General features: G+C 45.7%; 1 protein-coding gene across 1 annotated transcript; it reads left to right on the top strand.

Annotated features, from left to right (window-relative positions):
* The first annotated feature begins 1,146 nt into the window (after positions 1-1,146).
* On the top strand, positions 1,147-20,685 carry pwp2h (PWP2 small subunit processome component). Its single transcript, XM_084487889.1, has 21 exons — positions 1,147-1,288; positions 1,653-1,765; positions 2,249-2,343; positions 2,857-2,956; positions 5,255-5,398; positions 6,876-7,011; positions 7,273-7,511; positions 10,395-10,538; positions 10,804-10,874; positions 11,142-11,278; positions 11,724-11,872; positions 12,242-12,389; positions 12,826-12,976; positions 13,430-13,610; positions 14,898-15,045; positions 15,639-15,747; positions 16,355-16,420; positions 17,016-17,234; positions 18,382-18,532; positions 19,018-19,092; positions 20,474-20,685. Exons 1-21 carry the CDS (start codon positions 1,271-1,273, stop codon positions 20,652-20,654), a joined length of 2,775 nt encoding a protein of 924 aa, XP_084344015.1. The 5' UTR covers positions 1,147-1,270; the 3' UTR covers positions 20,655-20,685.
* The last annotated feature ends 141 nt before the right edge of the window (positions 20,686-20,826 follow it).

Below are 20,826 nucleotides of genomic sequence, written 5' to 3'. Positions count from 1 at the left end.
TATGCAACGGGTGAATTAAGTTTGCAATAAAGACTGGGAAGGGCCAATACTTATAATTCAGGGGTTGCCAACCTTTTTCATCTGGAAACCCAAAAGATAAATTTGATGTCTCCCCAGGACCCAAATTTACAAAATTGTGTCATGAATTGCATTACATCTACATTTATAAACTACTGATAAAGATCATAACAAACCATGAATTCAGAATATATACATCAACTATTTATTTTATTAAAAAATGACATCCCGCAATAATCAAATGCATTACAAACTTTGAACTTGAAAAATGAGGCACAGAAGCACTAAGGTAGGCTAATACATCCACTATAATAATAATAATAATAATAATACATGTTATTTCTAATGCACCTCTCATCAAAGAGATCTCAAAGTGCTACAAGGTTAAAAAGTTTAAAGCAAGGTAAAGAAAACAAAAGCATACTCAATAAAGATTAGCAGCCATAGGCCTTTCTGAATAAAAAGGTTTTCAGGCCTATTTTAAAAGAGTCCAGGTTCTGAATGGCCCTCATCTGGATTGGGAGACTGTTCCATAGGCGTGGTACGGCCGAGCAGAAAGCTCTGTCTCCCATGGTGGAGAGCCTAGAGCTAGGGATTTGGAGGAGCAGGGTGTTTGTGGATCTGAGAGTGCGGGTAGTGGCCTGTAGGGTGATGAGTTCTTGAAGGTAGGTAGGTGCGTGTCCATGGATGCATTTATGAGTGACTATCTCAGCTGGAGTGGGACGACAGAAAAAAATCACAGCAATAATCGAATTGCTACCACATGCTAGAAGGGACGAAATGGACGTCCCAACATCAAAACTTAAAAGTATTGCAGCACAGTGCTATATATTATGCTGCATTTCTTTGCAGTTTATGCAGTTGCTTTTTAAAGCAATCTTTGGAAAGGGCTGGACTGCTCGGCTGAGCGGATAAAAAAAGGAAAACTTTTAATCTGGATAATTAATTCACATTAAGCACTTTTATGTACTTTAATCGTTGTTTTGGTCGCGACCGTAGATTTGGGAAAGGCTGAAAGTGCTCTCCCTCCACCAGAGGGCGGTCCAGTGATTCTCTCCCTCCGCGCCACCAGAGGGCGGTCCTGTGGCTCTCTGCCTCCCGGATGTCAACACTGTCAACCTGGACACGTGGGGGACTGGAGGAGGCTGCATGGGATGCGCTTATGGAAGAGCAAAGAATAAATTGTATTATAAAATATTTGGCAGCAAACTCTAAATGCGTGTATAAAGGCATAAGGACTGCTTTATAAAAAATGAAGTTTGCTTACAGGGTAAGTAATATACCAGCGCTATTACTTATTACCACCGTTTCTCTAGTTATTATTACTTACTTTATTTTATTATTCTTATTTATTATTGTGATCTATGCTGCTACTTATTTCTACTCATTTTTTACATATCTTTATTTTTACTTATCTTTATTTACTTTATCTTGTATCGTTGTATATTATATCGTTGCTGCTATGTGGCTGTTGAGGAACCAAGCCTAAAATAATTGTACTCTTGTGTACTTGTACATTTAGATGTAATAAAAGTAGTATTGATTCTGATTCTAAGCCAGCCTCAGTGAGGACTGCCATGTTTCAGTCAGAATCTGGAATAAGATAATAAAATCAAGGTGTGTCCCCATTGCAGTTCTCCAATCTGTATGGAGCAGTTTATCGCCAGGGCAACTTGAGTTTCTCCAAAGATGGGAACAGTGTCATCAGCCCGATCGGAAACCGCGTCTCCGTTTTCGATCTGAAAAAGTAAGTTCGGGTCACTTTCCTGTTCATAGCGTTAGATTCACTCAATCCTATGCTCTTCTTTTCCATAAGGTAAACCAAGTATTGATCATAAACAATGCAAACAAACATGGACTTCACCCGCAACTGTTGTGATGTTTGTGTCATCTGTTTGTGTGATGCTTGTGTGCTTGTGTGTATATTTGTTCGTTAATCTGTACGTGCACGTGTTTTATGAATGGATGTGTGTGCACATCTGTATATGCACATTTTTGTCTTATGGGTCTGTGTGAATGTCGTTGAAAGCTGTGTGTGTGTGTGTGTGTGTGTGTGTGTGTGTGTGTGTGTGTGTGTGTGTGTGTGTGTGTGTGTGTGTGTGTGTGTGTGTGCACGCTCACCTGCAAACACACCTGTGTGTATTACTATGGGTCCTTGTGAATGTGGATGTGTGTGTGCACATGTGAAAAGGACGACCTGATGAAGGGTGTTCTCCCCTTCCCTCTCTAGTAACTCGTCTGAAACTCTGCCGTTCTCCACTGCGAAGAACATCACCTGTGTGGGTCTGTCCCCGGACGGCGGCCTGGCCATCGTGGTGGACGAAGGTGAGAAACCTGCCACAACCTCTAGTCGAATACACTTAATAAATATAGTTGGAATGATAGAATGTGTTATTGGTAGAATCGTGTAGACGTGTGTGTGTGGGGGGGGGGTGTATGTGTGTTGTTTTTGTACATTTTTGGTGTTATTCTGTGTGAGTGGTATAATGTAATGCATGTGTGTGTGTGTGTGTGTGTGTGTGTGTGTGTGTGTGTGTGTGTGTGTGTGTGTGTGTGTGTGTGTGTGTGTGTGTGTGTGTGTGTGTGTGTGTGCGCACTCACCTGCATTCACACCTGTGTGTGTGTTACTATGGGTCCTTGTGTGAATGTCTCCCTTCTGTGTGTGTGGCTGTGTGTTTGTGTGCTGCATGTGTGTATATTTGTTTGTTAATCTGTGTGTGCATGTGTTTTCTCAATGCGTGTGTGTGTGCATCTGTATATGCACATTTGTGTCTCATTATGGTTCTGTGAGAATGTCTCTCAATGTGTGTGTGTGTGTGTGTGTGTGTGTGTGAGCAGATGGCGCAGCGCAGCTCATCAGTCTCATCACCAGAGCCGTCCTCCATCATTTCCACTTCCACAAACCTGTCAGCAGCATTCGCTTCTCACCCGATGGCAGGTAAAACTAATTATTTCATTACTTACTTACCTAATAACCCATCACCTCCTAGCCAATCAGCTCTCAGCTCAACCTGAGCAGCCTCAGCCTGCAAATAGGCCGGGCCAATATGGAAGTTGGCTCATAAACCCATAATCACGAAATCCTACTTTATTACAACTATACTATTTTTAAAGGTCCCATGGCATGAAATTTTTATGAGGTTTTCTAACATTAATATGAGTTCCCCTAGCCTGCCTATGGTCCCCCAGTAGTTAAAAATTGCGTTAGGTGTAAAACGAGCAGTAGGTATCTTGCACCGCCTTTGAAAAAATTAACGCTCAAACACGTCGATTTAGGATCTGGCCCCCATATGTAGTCATATGGGGCCATGCCGGAGCCCCACTGCCACGGCAGCGGGGCTCTGGTGGGCAGCGGGGCTCCGGGCAACAACCCCGAGCAACAATCCCTTTCTCCTCCATTTCGCGGTTCAGTCTGTACTTAATATTGACGTAGAAGTGGAAGAACCAGAGGCGACCGAGAACCCGACGCAGTCGTTTGAGATTCATAATATCATCCTAAGGCGCAAACAGCTTTTGACCATGATAATATATATTATATTATATAGATATCTAAATATAATATGATGTTATTTAGATATAGAGCTCCAGGACTCCGTGGCCGCAAGCTGCTCAGGGCCACACCCCCACCCTCCACCTTGACCCGCCTCTAAAAACGGCACGTTTGTGGAGAACTCATTGTGGGACTGGCTCATAGTGGCTGTAATTCTGCACCAAGGCTGAATTTCTTGAACGTCTTCAACGTCTTCACGTCTTCTGTATTAAGGGCCCACTAACACCTATATATAAGCATCCATAAAGTAGCATGCCATGGGATCTTTAAGATTTAGGTGAAAACATTACTTTACATTACTTTACAACATACCATGATGGTATTACTTAGCATCTCTGTCATATCTGTCTATTAAAACAGAACAAAAAGTTTGATCAACTAAGTAAAACATCCGCTCCAGGGAAGGGAGACAGAAAGTGATGAGCAACACGATAAGAGGGTTGAGATGTGGCTGTTGGCTTCTAGGGTTGGGGCGATGTCCCCTAAATTGTCAGTTGACGATGTTTACAGTAGAACATCACGATGGACGATGACATTGTCGTCGTGGGGGGGGGGTCTCTTCGCATCATTCTACTTAAAAACTATAATTTCGTTATTTCACGTAAAGAAAAAAAAAAGTAGCTTCCACTTAAGAAGAGTTGAAACAATGGCGTTGGTTGCTAAAAAGGGTAGGCCTGCTACTTCGCTTTTATGGCAATTTTTGGGATTTAGATCTGATGAGAGTGGACAGCTAAGGGACACGACTGACGTTGTGTGCAAGATCTGCTCATGTGTGATCCACGCAATAGACGGGCAGACGATTGATCTACATGACCACTTTATGCGCCTCACAGAAGTTAATAGAAATGATGATAAACAAAATATCACAGCGCATAGAGCAGGATTGTGAACGTTTACAATGTCTCATGACAATTTACATTCTGGTGGTCATGTGTGATCCGCGCAAAAGACGGGCCGACGACCAATCTACATGACAACTGTTGCGTGTGCGCCATGCAGAAGTTAATAGAAATGATGATAAACAAAATATCACAGAGCATAGAGCAGGATTGTGAACGTTTATAATGTCTCATGTCAATTTACAATCTGCAAAATGTTAGGATATTGATGCTGCGCGCCTTCTATTTGCAACAGAATTTGTTAAAGATATAAAACCATTTAATTTAACACACATGCACTAAAACAGATATTTTAGTTTTTTTATTTGGAAACGAAAATTCATGTATTCCGCAGTGTGCCTCTCTAGCATTGAGCGGGTCTACAGGATCGCACTCCTAGTCAGTAAAAAAGTGAACGTCTCGGTCACACACGCCTCCATAGTCAACGCTGTCCAAGCATCGGTGGTGATGGCAACTTTCTCCGTTAAGGACAGGATCTCACGGAGCGAGGCTGCTGCTTCGCTGTACATTTTCTCCAGCCGCATAGTTATAGTCATAATCATAGTTTGGTGACATGGCACGGTGTAATCTGCCTCAAGAAATGCGATTAGATCGCGGTAGTCATGTCACTGGCATAGGCTACCGTATTTAAAATAGCATGCATATATGCATTAGTTATATTCTTAATTGAATTTACAGAGCCATCCTTGCAAAGTTTTAAGGTTAACTGTAGAAGAGACTGGGGGGGGGGGGGGGAGTGGGCATCATCGTCCATCGGCACAACCCTATTGGCTTCCTGCTTCGACAGGAAGTTGGTGGTAACCAAGGAGAACGTGGCTCTGCTGTACCACGCACCCGGGAAGCACCGGGAATACAACGCCCTGGTGCTGGACAAGACCTACTATGGCCCCTACGACGAGACCACCTGCATCGACTGGACCACCGACTCCAAGTGAGTGCACCCCAAAAAAGCCGGTTCACACCACGGTTTGAATCTGTATTGTCGTGAGATTGCATTGTTTTCCCCTGTCCTAACTAGAGAGAGGTTCTAGAATCTTGACTAGTGATGCCTTCTAGAATCCTGACTAAAGGAACTTGACTAGAGATACCTTCTAGAACCCTGACTAGAGCTAGGTTCTAGAATCTTGACTAGAGCTAGGTTCTAGAATCTTGACTAGAGCTAGGTTCTAGAATCTAGACTAGAGCTAGGTTCTAGAATCTTGACTAGAGAGATTTTTGACTACACCGAAACACAGCGGTGGGGCTGGGGGGAATTCGGACCACACCCCTACAATCCTGAGTTCATAAGCTGACTTTGAGATGTATAATAATTAGGGATGTTAATGACTCAGTATTTTTAAAATTAGGATATTAATGCTGCGCGCCTTCTCTTTGCATCGGAATTTAAGACATGAAACATTTAATTTGTTGTACGCGTTGTCATGCATGCAGGCTGCCACTCTGTCGGCTATTATCAAAATTGTATCTCTCCGGTCAAATTGTCTGATTGAAATTTGCTAATAATCTGTCTAAATAATAGTCTGCTGACACTGCTCCTCTGCTCCTTCGATGCCGTAAGCCTGCGACGAGATGCCCTCGCTGTGATGACAGCGCTCCGTGGCTATGGAGGATTGCATTTCTCCACAGCCTGCGAAGTCCTCATATGCGATCTGAACGACATTAATGCAGAGTGGGCCAAGCTCGTGTTCCCTGTCTCTAGTGTGATTTGACCGGCAGTGGGTCTGCTTATAGGTCGGAATGAAGCGGCCACCGATTCTTGACAGGATGGTACTTTATTCACACAACCGGACTCGTTAGTTTCTTCACTAGACATACGCTGACATACGCTACCGCTCGCTCTCCTCGCTCGTCCGCGCACTCGCTCACTTGCTGCCACACACACTGCCATTCTTGCGCACACACATATGTTCATGTTTTTTCCCATTGATTTGAAAGTTTGACTATTATACATGTTGCATTCTATACGGCCTGATTATGTCATCATTTAAGCTACATAGCCTAATGCCACTAAGGACAGGAGCTCACGGAGAGAGCCTGCTCCTTTGCTGTACATTTTCTCCAGCCTCAGTCATAGTTTGGTGACATGGCACGGTGTAATCTGGCTTGAGAAATGTGATCAGATCGCGGAACCCCTTCACCTCGACTACGCAATTGGTTATTTGGCAATTGGTCAAACGATTGGTTATTTTGAAAACAGAAAGTTGTTGCAACGTTTTTAACAGGACATTTAAGAAGTTTATACATATAAAAAAAATATATATATAAAAAAACGATTTTCCGATGTCTAACCCTAATAATAATATACATCTGACAAGCGATGCGACGGGGTGTGTAGCATCGTACGTCTCTAGCTGTCGCCCATTGTTTTGATGGACATGTTAACCGTGTGGCGTGTGCGTCCCCGGCAGGTGTTTTGCGGTGGGCAGCAAGGACATGTCCACCTGGGTGTTTGGAGCCGAGCGCTGGGCCAACCTCATCTACTACTCCCTGGGGGGCCACAAGGACCTGGTGGTGGGCTGCTTCTTCGAGAAGGACAGCCTGGACGTAAGCTGGCCGCAGAGACACACACACAACCCCACAAACTTGAACTTGAACAGGGACAACGAACACAAGCTTAGAAATGTAATAAAAAAACAAGTTGTATTCGTGGCGGTGCAAACAGCTACAGTCGACGTCCTATATCCAAGCCAGTTCCATAATCTCACAACAATTCCTAGCGGTCCCTAAACCACGGTGCAGGTCCTCGACGCGTTCCATGTCGATGGAACCAGACCCCGCTCTAACGCGTTTGTGTTTTCGTTGCAGCTGTACACGGTGAGCCAGGACGGAGCGCTGTGTGTGTGGGAGAGCGACACGGAGCCCAGCGGCCTGGTCCTCACGAAGAAGGTGGCGGAGAAGGAGGAGGAGGAGGAGGAGAAGGAGTCTTCGTCAGAGGAGGGAGAGGGAGCGGAGGAGGGCGGCAGCAGGGCCCAGGTCATTAGGGGGAAAGCGGACGTCCCCAAAGACTCTGAGATCAAGAATGTCCGCTACCTGCAGAAGAGCAAGTAAGGAGAGACGACCATTAAACTATGAGGGGCCGTGTGGGACATTATTCAGAATAAGCATGCGCATACACATATGAAACCAAACTCATTCACATACTATACTGAAAACCTTGCACACATACAAGTGAAAAACTTGCATGAAACTAGTGAAACCTTTCACATAGACTACTGAAATGCTTTCACACGTACTAGTAAAATGTGCTCATATACACAGCTGAAAAATTGCCTCTCACACACACATATAAAACCATTCACATACTATACTGAATACCTCACACACATACAAGTGAAAAGCTTTTACATACACAACTGAAACACTCTCACACAAACAACTGAAAAGCTCTCGTAACAACTAGTGGAACCTTTCACATAGACTACTGAAATACTTTCACACGTACTAGTAAAATGTGCTCATATACACAACTGAAAAATTCTCTCTCTCATACACATGAAACCATTCACATACTATACTGAAAATCTCAGATATGTATGTGAAAGTGTTTCACTCACATGTGTGAGGATTTCAGTGAAAACGGAAGGCGTTTCAGTGAAAACGGAAGGCGTTTCAGTTGAAACGGAAGGCGTTTCAGTTGAAAGGTGGTTGAAAAAATAAAGAATAGACACAGACATGCTACAGACACAGGCGCTACACTCAGTACGTTTACATGCACAGCTTAATTCGCTTGACCTCTTCACGTCACCAGCAACAACAAACTCATTGGACCTCTCGGTCGTATGCCGACTCCTCCGGCTGCTCTGCCGGCGGAGGAGTCCGCATACGACCGAGAGGTTGGAACAATGGAGCGTCGGAGAAATGATATGGACCCGAAGTGAACTGACAGCTGTCTGCTGAAACATCGCTTTCTCCTCCATGTCGCATTTCAATCTGTACTTCAGAGAGTCAAAGCCAAAGTTAATTTCACCCAATTCCTTTTCCCCATGGGCGAGATAAACCCGACTAGGAGTCTTTACTTGTTGTGGAAATACCAGAGAGTCGGAGAACCTGACGCAGTCTGTAAGATTCATAATATCAGAGAATACCCCCGTCAGTTCGGCCGCGGCGCAATGAATTAATAAAGATTGTAGTTATTTTACAACCTCGTTGATGAGCAACATTTAGAAAAACATGTACTTTTAATTCAGCCTTTGGTTAAATCGAAGCGTAGTGTGTACTGAATGCATGTTGATGATACACTCCTTATAGGGGGTAACTACATTGGCACGACACCGGCTTCCTCCATCTTCTGCGCCAGCTTTTAAAATAAATCGCCTACCCAAAGTTAGTTGACAGCTGTCTACTGAAAACATTTTTCTCCAGCCGGAGCAGCCCCTCCGCCGCCCGTCCGTATACATTCCCCGCCGCGGCGCAATGAATGAATAAAGATCGTAAACACGTCGGGAGAAAAAAACATTTATTTTGACAGATGTGCTCGAAGTTACTACTTTACAACTTCGTTGATGATCCACATTTAGAAAAACATGTACTTTTATTCAGCATTGGGTGAAATGGAAGCGTAGTGTCCGTGTGCTTCCACCTTTAATGAATGCATGCCATGCACGCTCCCGCGGCCGGGACACAATTCTTATAGGGGGTAACTACATTCACCGGCTTCCTCCATCTTCTGCGCCACCTTTTTAAATAAATCGCAGTTTCTCGTTATCCCTTATCCGACGGCGGCGACAACAACAACAACACGACTATCGTCTCTTTCTACTTCCGGCTCACGGCCCCGGGAAAAGATCTCGAGCATGCGCAGAACTCAATTCAAAGCATAATCCATTTCGACTGGGTACATGCACGCTTAGCTCGACTATGAATTGCATTATCTAGGGGTCTTAATTCAATTGTAGCACCTGTGTCTGTAGCATGTCCACCTTCCGTTTCAACTGAAACACCTTCCGTTTTCACTGAAATCCTCACACATGTGAGTGAAACACTTTCACATACATATCTGAGATTTTCAGTATAGTATGTGAATGGTTTCATGTGTATGAGAGAGAGAATTTTTCAGTTGTGTATATGAGCACATTTTACTAGTACGTGTGAAAGTATTTCAGTAGTCTATGTGAAAGGTTCCACTAGTTGTTACGAGAGCTTTTCAGTTGTTTATGTGAGAGTGTTTCAGTTGTGTATGTAAAAGCTTTTCACTTGTATGTTTGTGAGGTTTTCAGTATAGTATGTGAATGGTTTGAGAGGATATTTTTTTAGCTGTGTATATGAGCACATTTTACTAGTATGTGCGAAAGCATTTCAGTAGTCTATGTGAAAGGTTTCACTAGTTTTTATGCAAGCTTTTCAGTTGTGTATGTGAGCGTATCATTTTTCAGTTGTTTATGTGAGAGTGTTTCAGTTGTGTATGTAAAAGTTTTTCACTTGTATGTGTGCAAGGTTTTCAGTATAGTATGTGAATGAGTTTGGTTTCATATGTGTATGCGCATGCTTATTCTGAATAATGTCCCACACGGCCCCTCATATTAAACACCATCTTTGGCTCAAGAGAAATACGGTAGAACTTCTGGTTGTCGTCATGATCACAAACATTAACATGAACTGGGAAACACTGTCAAATTAAAGGGAGTGCGTGACGGAGATGTCTTTAAACACGTAAGACGTGGACATTTGCCTTTAACTGGTCAAGTGTGTGTGTGTGTGTGTGTGTGTGTGTGTGTGTGTGTGTGTGTGTGTGTGTGTGTGTGTGTGTGTGTGTGTGCGTGCTCGTTTGTGTCCTCAAGATGCAAAATTAGCTCGATCTTCAGCGTTCTTTCGGTGTAATCACAAATGTCATCACTTTTAGCGTGAACTGGCGCGCAATCAAACGTAGCGCCCGCGTTGTGGAAGGTGTGGAGGTCTCCAGTCCGAACCTCCCCCTCTGTCTCTTCCAGGCATTTCTTCAACAAGGAGGGCGAGTTCAACAACCTGACCTGCGCCTCCTTCCACAAGGACACGCACATCCTGGTCACCGGCTTCGCCTCCGGGGTCTTCCACCTCCACGAGCTCCCAGAGTTCAACCTGATCCACTCCCTCAGGTGCGCACACCCAGGATTCACACGCACAAACAACCCCAATAAGTTGTGAATGGATATTCAGTTTGATTTTAGAAATGGGTCACAGATATTTTCAAAGTTGGAAATTTTTTTTTTTTTTTGCATTGCATTATGTGTTGAAGATTCACACTGTGTGTGTGTGTGTGTGTGTGTGTGTGTGTGTGTGTGTGTGTGTGTGTGTGTGTGTGTGTGTGTGTGTGTGTGTGTGTGTGTGTGTGTGTGTGTGTGTGTGTGTGTGTGTGCTCAGTATTTCAGACCAGAGGATCTCCTCGGTGGTGATGAACTGCTCTGGGGACTGGATCGGCTTTGGCTGCTCAGGTATGATGACGCTGCCTTACCATCGCCGACCTCACTTCATAGTATCACTGTAGCGTTTCCGCAGTGTGTGTGTCCATGTTGAGAACTGACCTGTGTGTGTGTGTGTGTGTGTGGTGTACTGCTTGTGTGTATTTTTGTTTGTTAATCTGTACGTGCATGTGTTTTATGAATGGATGTGTGTGCGCACATCTGTCTATGCACATTTGTGTCTCATGGGTCTATGCAAATGTCTCTCCTGTGTGTGTGTGTGTGTGTGCGTGTGCGTAGGGATGGGCCAGCTGCTGGTGTGGGAGTGGCAGAGTGAGTCGTATGTCTTCAAGCAGCAGGGTCACTTCAACAACATGGCCTCCCTGGCCTACTCCCCCGACGGACAGTACATCGTAACCGGCGGCGACGACGGCAAGGTTAGCCCCGTCTCTGTATCAATCGCAGAACCGCATCTTTGTGACCGTAATTGGGCCAAAGAAATGCCCACCTGCTAAAGGTAGATGGTCGAGGGTGTTAGCATGGCGAGCGTGTTAGCTTGTCGAGTGTGTCTGTTAGCCTGTTGAGTGTCTTAGTTTAACTTGTTAACTTGAATCTGTTAACTGGTTGAACTGTTGCTGTTGCCTCCGTTAGCGTGCTAGCCTGTTGGCTCTCTGAGCACGTTGCGTCTGTTAGCGTGCTAGCTCTCTGAGCGCGTGCTAGCGTGCTAGCTCTCTGAGCGCGTTGCGTCTCTTTGCGTGCTAGCCTGTTGGCTCTCTAAGCGCGTTGCGTCTGTTAGCGTGCTAGCCTGTTGGCTCTCTGAGCGCGTTGCGTCTGTTAGCGTGCTAGCCTGCTGGGTCCCTGAAGGCTGCGCTGCGTCCCCAGGTGAAGGTGTGGAACACCAACAGCGGCCTGTGCTTCGTGACGTTCACGGAGCACACCAGCAGCATCACCCACGTCACCTTCACCTCCAGCGGCTTTGTCATCGTCAGCGCGTCCCTGGACGGCACAGTGCGGGCGTACGACCTCCACAGGTGACGGAGAGAGGGAGAACCTCTGTGTGTGTGTGTGTCATACGTCATATGTTCAACAATCACAACAAACGCTTGGTGTGTGTGTGTGTGTGTGTGTGTGTGTGTGTGTGTGTGTGTGTGTGTGTGTGTGTGTGTGTGTGTCACATCAATGCAGTTTTTATTATCACAACGGCACAACTGCCGTGTATTGATTTTAAAGCAATTTTGGTACATCTGTGTTATAGATCTATGGGTGTGTGTGTAGGTAGGAGAGAGAGGACTTGAGGCAGCAGAATGTAATAAATAGAAAGGAAAAGTAAAAATGAATGCCGCCTTGGATGAGGATGAATAAGGGCTCTCGGTTAAGATGGCGTCTCTCTGCATGCACAGGTACCGCAACTTCCGAACATTCACCTCGCCGCGGCCCGTGCAGTTCTCCTCCCTGGCCGTGGATTTCAGCGGTGAGCTGGTGAGCGCCGGGGCCCAGGACTCCTTCGAGATCTTCATCTGGTCCATGCAGACGGGCAGGCTGCTGGAGGTGAGCCCCTGGTCTCAGGGAAGGCCATGCGCCGTGGTCAGATGGTACCATGGGAGGTCCCGGCCTTGTGCAACGTAATAAAGTCCTGCAGTTGATGGCCCGTGCATTATGAGGACAATACCACGTGAAAGTATGGGATTATTAGCACAGTATGATATTCTTCGCAGAAAAACGCAAACGTTTGTTTTACACAAAAGTATTTTTTTGAATACACCATTATTCTTGACAAAATGTGTATACAAACAACGACTTGCAACACAGCTCCTATTTGTTGTCAATATGAAGGAAATGTCTGGCTATAAGATGGTATGTGGTAAAGTTGAGTTGCTCACGGTCAGATTAAGGATCTAGGGAGGAAGCAATGCATTGTGGGACTCCCCATAGAGGCCCATACTGTGTCCATGAGGTTCTCTGACGGTTGGCATGCTGTGGTCAGGTGCTGGCGGGCCATGCGGGGCCGGTCAGCAGCTTGTGTTTCAGTCCGGTCCAGTCCATCCTGGCCAGCGCCTCCTGGGACAAGACGGTCCGCATCTGGGACATGATTGACAGCTGGCAGACCAAGGAGACGCTGCCCCTCCCTGCCGACGGTACACTGCACCCCCCCGGACGGATATCAGATCACACCTGGTTCAGACCTGGTTCAGATCCATTTTGGATAGATGGAGTTCCGATCCATTTTAGATGGAGTTTGGATTATTTTAAATTTAGTTCAGATTACTTTTGATTTAGTTTGGTTAAGTCTAGTTCAGATTATGTCTATGTCAGATTACCTTAATTACTTAATATATCTTCGCATTAGGTTTATTACTACATAAATTGCTTTTCTGAAACTTCCAATCATTAAGAAAATGCTTATACCATAACTCTTTAAGATATCTGTATTAGAGTGAACACATTTTGGTGTTATGTTGTTTTCATTTGAACTGATCTTCCTCTTTTGATTGTACTTCGAGGCATCCTACACCAACAGCATGCCATTAGCACTGGTGCGCCCTGCACGTTGTTCCATTAATGTGAGTGTGAACACGTCTGGTCCCCAGGTCTGGCCGTCTCCTACCGACCCGATGGACAGGAGCTGGCTGTGGCCACTCTGGACGGGGAGATCTCCTTCTGGGTACCCCAGGACGCCACGCAGACGGGCTCCATCGCAGGGCGTCACGACCTGGTGATGGGCCGCAAGGAGACGGAGAAGATCACCGCCAAGCAGTCGGCCAAGGGAAAGTGAGTCCCCGCCCACCAGAGATCACACGGCTCGTTCTGATTGGCCGTAGCTGGTGCAGAGAGACTTGTCATTGTCACTCGCCGTGGTTGTTTTTAGATTTGAATAGATGTACACTGCCATTCTCGCACACTCACATACGCTACTCGTAACACTATGCCTTGTTATTGCGAGGTTCAGAGGTTATCAGAGGTTATCAGAGGTTCATGTTTTTTCCCATCTATTTGGAAGTTAGGCTATTAAAAATGTTGCATTCTATAGGGTCAAAGTGACCTATGCAGGTCACCTTTTTTTTCTAGCAGGAACGCTGGTTAGTGCTACCAAACTTTTCAAATTACTATTATTTATTTGACATTAATATTTAAAAATACGTAGGCCTAAACCACAAAACGAGTTGAGGATTGTTTTGCCTACCTGCAAGCATCCTCCAACTAAATGTTACATTAAGTTAATTGTTATATTAGTAAATGTTTAAATAAAATGCTTTTTAAATTAAAAAAAAATCGTGGGATGTATCGAACCGTGGGTCAAAAATTGTAATACAAACCAAATCGTGAGTTGGTGTATCGTTACAGCCCTAGCTTTAAGGCCTCCTGTGTCTAGTCTCAAAGTGGTTTAAGGCCTCCTGTGTCTAGTCTCAAAGTGGTTTAAGGCCTCCTGTGTCTAGTCTCAAAGTGGTTTAAGGCCTCCTGTGTCTAGTCTCAAAGTGGTTTAAGGCCTCCTGTCTCTAGTCTCAAAGTAGTTTAAGATGTCCTGTGTCTAGTCTCAAAGTGGTTTAAGGCCTCCTGTGTCTAGTCTCAAAGTGGTTTAAGGCCTCCTGTGTCTAGTCTCAAAGTGGTTTAAGGTGTCCTGTGTCTAGTCTCAAAGTGGTTTAAGGCCTCCTGTGTCTAGTCTCAAAGTGGTTTAAGGTGTCCTGTGTCTAGTCTCAAAGTGGTTTAAGGTGTCCTGTGTCTAGTCTCAAAGTGGTTTAAGGTGTCCTGTGTCTAGTCTCAAAGTGGTTTAAGGTGTCCTGTGTCTTTAAAGTCCAATCCAATCCAACTTTATTTGTTAAGCCCTTTAAAAACAACCACTGTCGACCAAAGTGCTTTACAGAGAATAAGTGAAAGCATCACAAATACAAGACAATAAAAACATTTCAACAGGACAACATAATTAGTAAGGTGAAATACAATAAAATAAGAAAATAAGAAAAGATAAAAGGTAAAAATATAAGATAAGTGGTTTAGTAGTTTAAGGCGTTCTGTGTCTAGTCTCAAAGTGGTTTACGGCGTTCTGCCTCCTGTCTGAAGGGCATTTACGGCGTTGTGCTACTCTGCGGATGGGGCGTCTATCTTGGCAGGCGGTCAGTCCAGATTCGTGTGCATCTACAACATCAAGGAGCAGATCCTCATGAAGAAGTTTGAGGTCTCCTGCAACCTGTCGTTTGACGCCATGGAGGTACAGTACCATCTGTTTGACTTTTGCTATTTACTCACAGTTTGTCAGTTAATGTTAATGTTCAATTAATTTAATATAATTTTATCTTATCTGTTCGACTTAACATGATCAATACATGTGGGCATTTCTCTTCTTACGCAGACTGCCAGTGTTTTTCTCATCTCCTCAAATGGTTTAGTTTATTAAGTGACCACCTCTATTGCTGAATGTTTTCTCTACTTCTGACCAAAAATGAAAAGCTGCGTCTGAATGAAGCCCTGCTAATGTGAACGGGTTGTGAAGTGGTGTCACGTCTGAATGAAGTCCTGCTAATGTGAACGGGTTGTGAAGTGGTGTCACGTCTGAATGGAGTTGATGTGAACGGGTTGTGAAGTGGTGTCACGTCTGAATGAAGCTAGTGTAAATGGGTTGTGAAGTGGTGTCATGTCTGAATGAAGCTGATGTGAACGGGTTGTGAAGTGGTGTCATGTCTGAATGAAGCTAATGTGAACGGGTTGTGAAGTGGTGTCATGTCTAAATTAAGCTAGTGTAAACGGGTTATGAAATGGTGTCACGTCTGAATGAAGCTGATGTGAAGGTGTTGTCTTCTCCAGGAGTTCCTGGACCGGCGGAAGATGACGGAGTTCGGCAGTCTGGCACTGGTGGACGAGGGCGCCGGGGACGGAGACGGAGTTCAGCTCAGCCTGCCTGGCGTCAGGAAAGGTGAGAGGCAGGCCCAGGGTCTCAACTACCAACCCCCGTGTCGCTTGGTTAGAAATGACAAAAAACTTCAGTTCAGAGTTCAGATTTTGTACTTCAACGACCACAAGGGAACATGTAAACCCTCAGAAGTGCCCTGCTCAGAGGTAGAAACATCGTAAAAATAGAGAATAGAAATTAGTGAAAAAGTATGGCAATAAAATGTGTATAGTATAGGACAAGTAAATAAAAATAGACATCCACAAAAATGTACTCAAAATATAACAAAAACAATAATGTGCTTCAGATGCTGGGATATTTCATATGAAAGCCAGTTTTCTGATTTGAAGCACTGTTTTATTTGCATGGAACACTGCAATATAAATAAATTTACGATATATACCAAGTTGGAAATCTCTTTTTGGATTCAACTTCTGTCGGTTATATTCGTCGAATGATGTCCGAAATTCATTGCCTCTTTGTCTGTTGCATGTATGCATGGGGGAAGATTAAAATAATCCTGTGTATGTGTAAACGGGTGGGATTTAGACACATGACTATTCTCTCTCTTTCTCTCTCTTTCTCTCTGTGTGTCTCTCTCCCTCTCTCTTTCTCTCTTTTCTCTCTCTAGGAGATATGAGCTCCAGACACTTCAAGCCGGAGATCAGGGTCAGCTCTCTGCGGTTCTCCCCGACTGGTGAGTGATGGTTGTGACATCACAAATGGAGGTGTCCACCTAGGTGTGGGATGGTTGGTGCTCACAGCCGACCCAGTGGACTGGGCCCACCAACAATTGGTTCAGATTCTACCCAGCATGCATCTTGGGGATACTCCCCTTTGCTTTAGACGGTTATATGACGTATGTGTCCATGTTTTACGTTTGCTAAGCTAGAAAAATCTAAGTCTGAGCCTTGGGGAGTATTCGCTCCCACCAAGAACGCCCCTCAATAAGTGCGTGCGCAAAGCGTTCGGCCAATCGCCACAGAATGGGCGTGCTGACCAATCACCGCAGACTGGGCTACTTGGGAGGGGGACTTAAAGCAACATGATACAAATCAGACCGTTTTTGAAAGATGCTGAAATTGGTTTAGCAGAAATTAATAGTAATAGTAATAATAGAGAATAATAAGGGGTATTTCGAACATACAGGCATGTAACCCTATTCTAGCAGTACCCCCAAATGCAATTATTAACCAAAAAAAGCCTGATATGGGAACTTTAACGACATATCGACAAAAAAAAAGTGTTAAGTGTGAGTTCTTGCGTGAAAACCCTTTGACCTCCGTCGCCAGGTCGCAGCTGGGCTGCCACGACGACGGAGGGCCTGCTGGTCTACTCTCTGGACGGCTCCATGATCTTCGACCCCTACGACCTGGACCTGGACGTGACCCCGGCCAGCGTGCGCCGCCAGCTGCGGCTCAAGGAGTGGACGTCAGCCATCGTGCTGGCGTTCCGTCTCAACGAGCACGCCCTCACGCAGGAGGTCCTGGAGACGGTCCCGCACAAAGAGAGTGAGTCCCCCGCCCCGTAGAGCGTCGGCCCGAGGACTCGAACCCGCTCGGACCCGACAACCCCGCACTGTAACCCCTCTCACCCTGACCCCCCGCACCCTGACCCCCCGCACCCTGACCCCCGCACCCTGACCCCCCGCACCCTGACCCCCCGCACCCTGACCCCTCTCACCCTGACCCCCCTCATCCTGACCCCTCTCACCCTGACCCCTCTGACCCATCTCACCCTGACCCCTCTCACCCTGACCCCCCGCACCCTGACCCCTCTCACCCTGACCCCCCGCACCCTGACCCCTCTCATCCTGACCCCTCTCACCCTGACCCCTCTGACCCCTCTCACCCTGACCCCTCTCACCCTGACCCCTCTGACCCCTCTCACCCTGACCCCTCTGACCCCTCTCACCCTGACCCCTCTGACCCTGACCCCTCTCACCCTGACCCCTCTGACCCCTCTCACCCTGACCCCTCTGACCCCTCTCACCCTGACCCCTCTCACCCTGACCCCTCTGACCCCCCTCACCCTGACCCCTCTCACCCTGACCCCTCTCACCCTGACCCCTCTCACCCTGACCCCTCTGACCCCTCTCACCCTGACCCCTCTGACCCCTCTCACCCTGACCCCTCTCACCCTGACCCCTCTGACCCCCCTCACCCTGACCCCTCTCACCCTGACCCCTCTCACCCTGACCCCTCTCACCCCCCGCACCCTGACCCCTCTCACCCTGACCCCTCTCACCCCCCGCACCCTGACCCCTCTCACCCTGACCCCTCTCACCCCCCGCACCCTGACCCCTCTCACCCTGACCCCTCTCACCCTGACCCTAACTCTGGAACCCAACCCCTCGCACCCTGACACTTGACCCTCCAACCCTCCTACCCCTAACCTCAATGTCCTAAAACCCCTGCAACTCTAGAACCCTACAACTTGAACTCCACCCCTTGACCCCTTCAACTCTAACCATAGTTATTTAAAATAAATGAATGATTAGGTAGCAGATCATCCTACCCATGTGTGCACTAACATGGGTTTGTGTGTGTGTGTGTGTGTGTGTGTGTGTGTGTGTGTGTGTGTGTGTGTGTGTGTGTGTGTGTGTGTGTGTGTGTGTGTGTGTGTGTGTGTGTGTGTGTGTGTGTGTGTGTGTGTTAGTCCCCGTGGTGTGTGGCTCGCTCCCCGACGTGTACGTGGAGAAGCTGCTGTTCTTCCTGGCGGGCTGTCTGGAGAAGTCTGCCCACCTGCAGTTCTACCTGAGCTGGGCCCAGAACCTGCTGCTGCTGCACGGACAGAAGCTCAAGAACAGGTGACCTTTCACCCTCACCCTTAAATCCAAAGAATTGCCATATAGGTGAAGTAGTTCCCTTTTTAGCAACGAACGCCAAGTGGAAGGCAGGAAGCTTTTTTCCTTACGTGAAGATGCTTTAAGAACCAGGATTAGTATTTAGTTAGGATAGTAAAATAACAAAATTATAGTTTAAAGTAGAAAAACATATTTATGTAAAGAGATATATTATATATCTCATTACATACGTAAATATTTTTTTAGACTAAAAACTATCATTTCGTTCTCCCCCCTCCTTATGTCCCCCCCTCCCCCCACGACGATGACGTCATCGTCCATCGCAATGTTTTACTGTAAACATCGTCAACTGCCAATTTAGGGGACATCGCCAACCCTAGTTAACACAATAATACTTATAGAACTATAAAATAATAAAAAGTATGAAATCATTGTCATATTGGGCCTGGGCTAACTAGTGGGCTAACTAGTTTCTCTTCTTCTTCCAGATCGGGTGCCATCCTGCCCACCATCCAGTCCTTACAGAAGAGTCTACAGAGACATTTTGAAAGTCTCTCCAAGCTGTAAGCCTCCAATCCACATCCAACTATACTTCCACACACCCAACCCCTAGAATTTCCTAAAAGCCACCTATGTCCCTCTGTCAGTTAAACGTATACTATCGTAACATGGCATAGTCAAGAGTCTTAACGTAATGTAATAGTTTATATAAACAGGCTTGTGTTAGTAAAGCTTAGCAGTTTAAATTTGAAAGGGTTAAACACAAGTGCATCTTGGTAGACATTGGCTACCGAGTGGTTCTATTTACCCCTAGGGGGAGCACCTCTCAAACGCAGTCATTGCTGTATGCCAGGGCTATTACAACTAGTTTCATGAGGGCCAGTTTAGTCAACCATAAATTGGAGGGGTGGGGACATTTTAAGGTTAATTATCTTACCATTGCATTTATATGGGATTGTGAAACAACGCTTAATTCCATTAATGTATCAAAGTTTTCATTAACATGGCGTGAATTAACTTATTATAACATTCATCAGTGATGAATGGCTGTGCTGAAGCACTGCAGAGGTGCACTTGGCCGCGTTTATTTTCTAAACATCAGTGACTGAAGTTACTTATTTGACTTGGCAGGAACTGCAACGTTAGACTCAGTAGCGGGGTCACTTGTAAGAGAGGAACGAGGGTTTGTTTTGATGGCGTTCATATGTGATAGGCTGGACTCTCAAGTATTTGTCAAACCAAACCTAGTTCCTAGGAACATATGACTGTTTAGTCATTTGGTTGTACTGTCACGCAGAGTAGGGAAGTGCAGTCTATTTGGGGGAAGTTTAATTTTGAATCCATGCGTCCACCCTTTTCCTTCCCTTGCTATGGCAAATGTTCGTAAGTGCTGGAAAATCTCCCAGAGGAAACACACCTCTGCCGTCTGTAGTCGTCTGACGGCATTTTGTAAAAAATTATCTCTCCGGCTCAGCTGACCGCTCTCATGGAAGTTTGCGGGCAGCATCATGCTGTACGCTCGAGGCTGCGGTCAGGAGGTTTATCTGTGACATACCGCTGTCCGTTGTGCTCTACAACTCGTCACCGCTGACTTTTGTACAGGGACAGCCATGCCCTGCACTCAACCCAGATCGCCACTTAAAGAATAAACATGGATTCTAGATAAGGATAGGCATGGATACAGAATATATCTAAGTATAATTGCGATAAAGTATTGCATAAAAGTATAAATGTAACTCAATTCGCTGTGCCTACAAATGTTCAAAGAGACTTCAAAGGTCATGTTGCCACACAATAGTTGGTTGTCAGACCAGAGGCATAACGGCAACATAATTAATGAGTACAAAATGAAGGTACAGGCGGTCAAAGTTGTTTAATAAATACTGCTGGATGGATGGTACATTTCCATCGGTCGTAGACAATGTTTTTGTTGTCTCTTTTCAGATGCGAGTGGAACATTTACACGATCCGTTACGCGGTGGCCCTGTCGAAACAGAGAGGATTGAAGCGAAGCGCAGAGGAGGAGGAGGAGGAGGAGGAGGAGGAGGAGGAAGTGGTGGAGGAGGAGGATTTGTCTGAAGGGATGAGCCAGGCCTCTGTGGAAGACACCGTCATGGTTATGTAAAAGGCTGGGTCCAAACTTGAGTCATCTTCATTCCTTTGCGATGCCGGATATGAAAGAAAAAGGCTTTGTTGGACTGTTGAAAGTTATTGTGAACATTTTTTATTAAAGAGATTGTATAAAAGGGTATGTTCAAATGTGTTGATTTTAATGGAAGTATTTGAAAGGAAATTGA

The sequence above is a fragment of the Micromesistius poutassou genome (genome assembly GCF_964030765.1).
Source record: "Micromesistius poutassou genome assembly, chromosome: 24".
NCBI classification, from domain to species: Eukaryota; Metazoa; Chordata; class Actinopteri; order Gadiformes; family Gadidae; genus Micromesistius; species Micromesistius poutassou.
The sequence above is the reverse complement of the archived record's forward strand: the minus strand, read 5'-3'. Positions and strand labels throughout refer to the sequence as shown.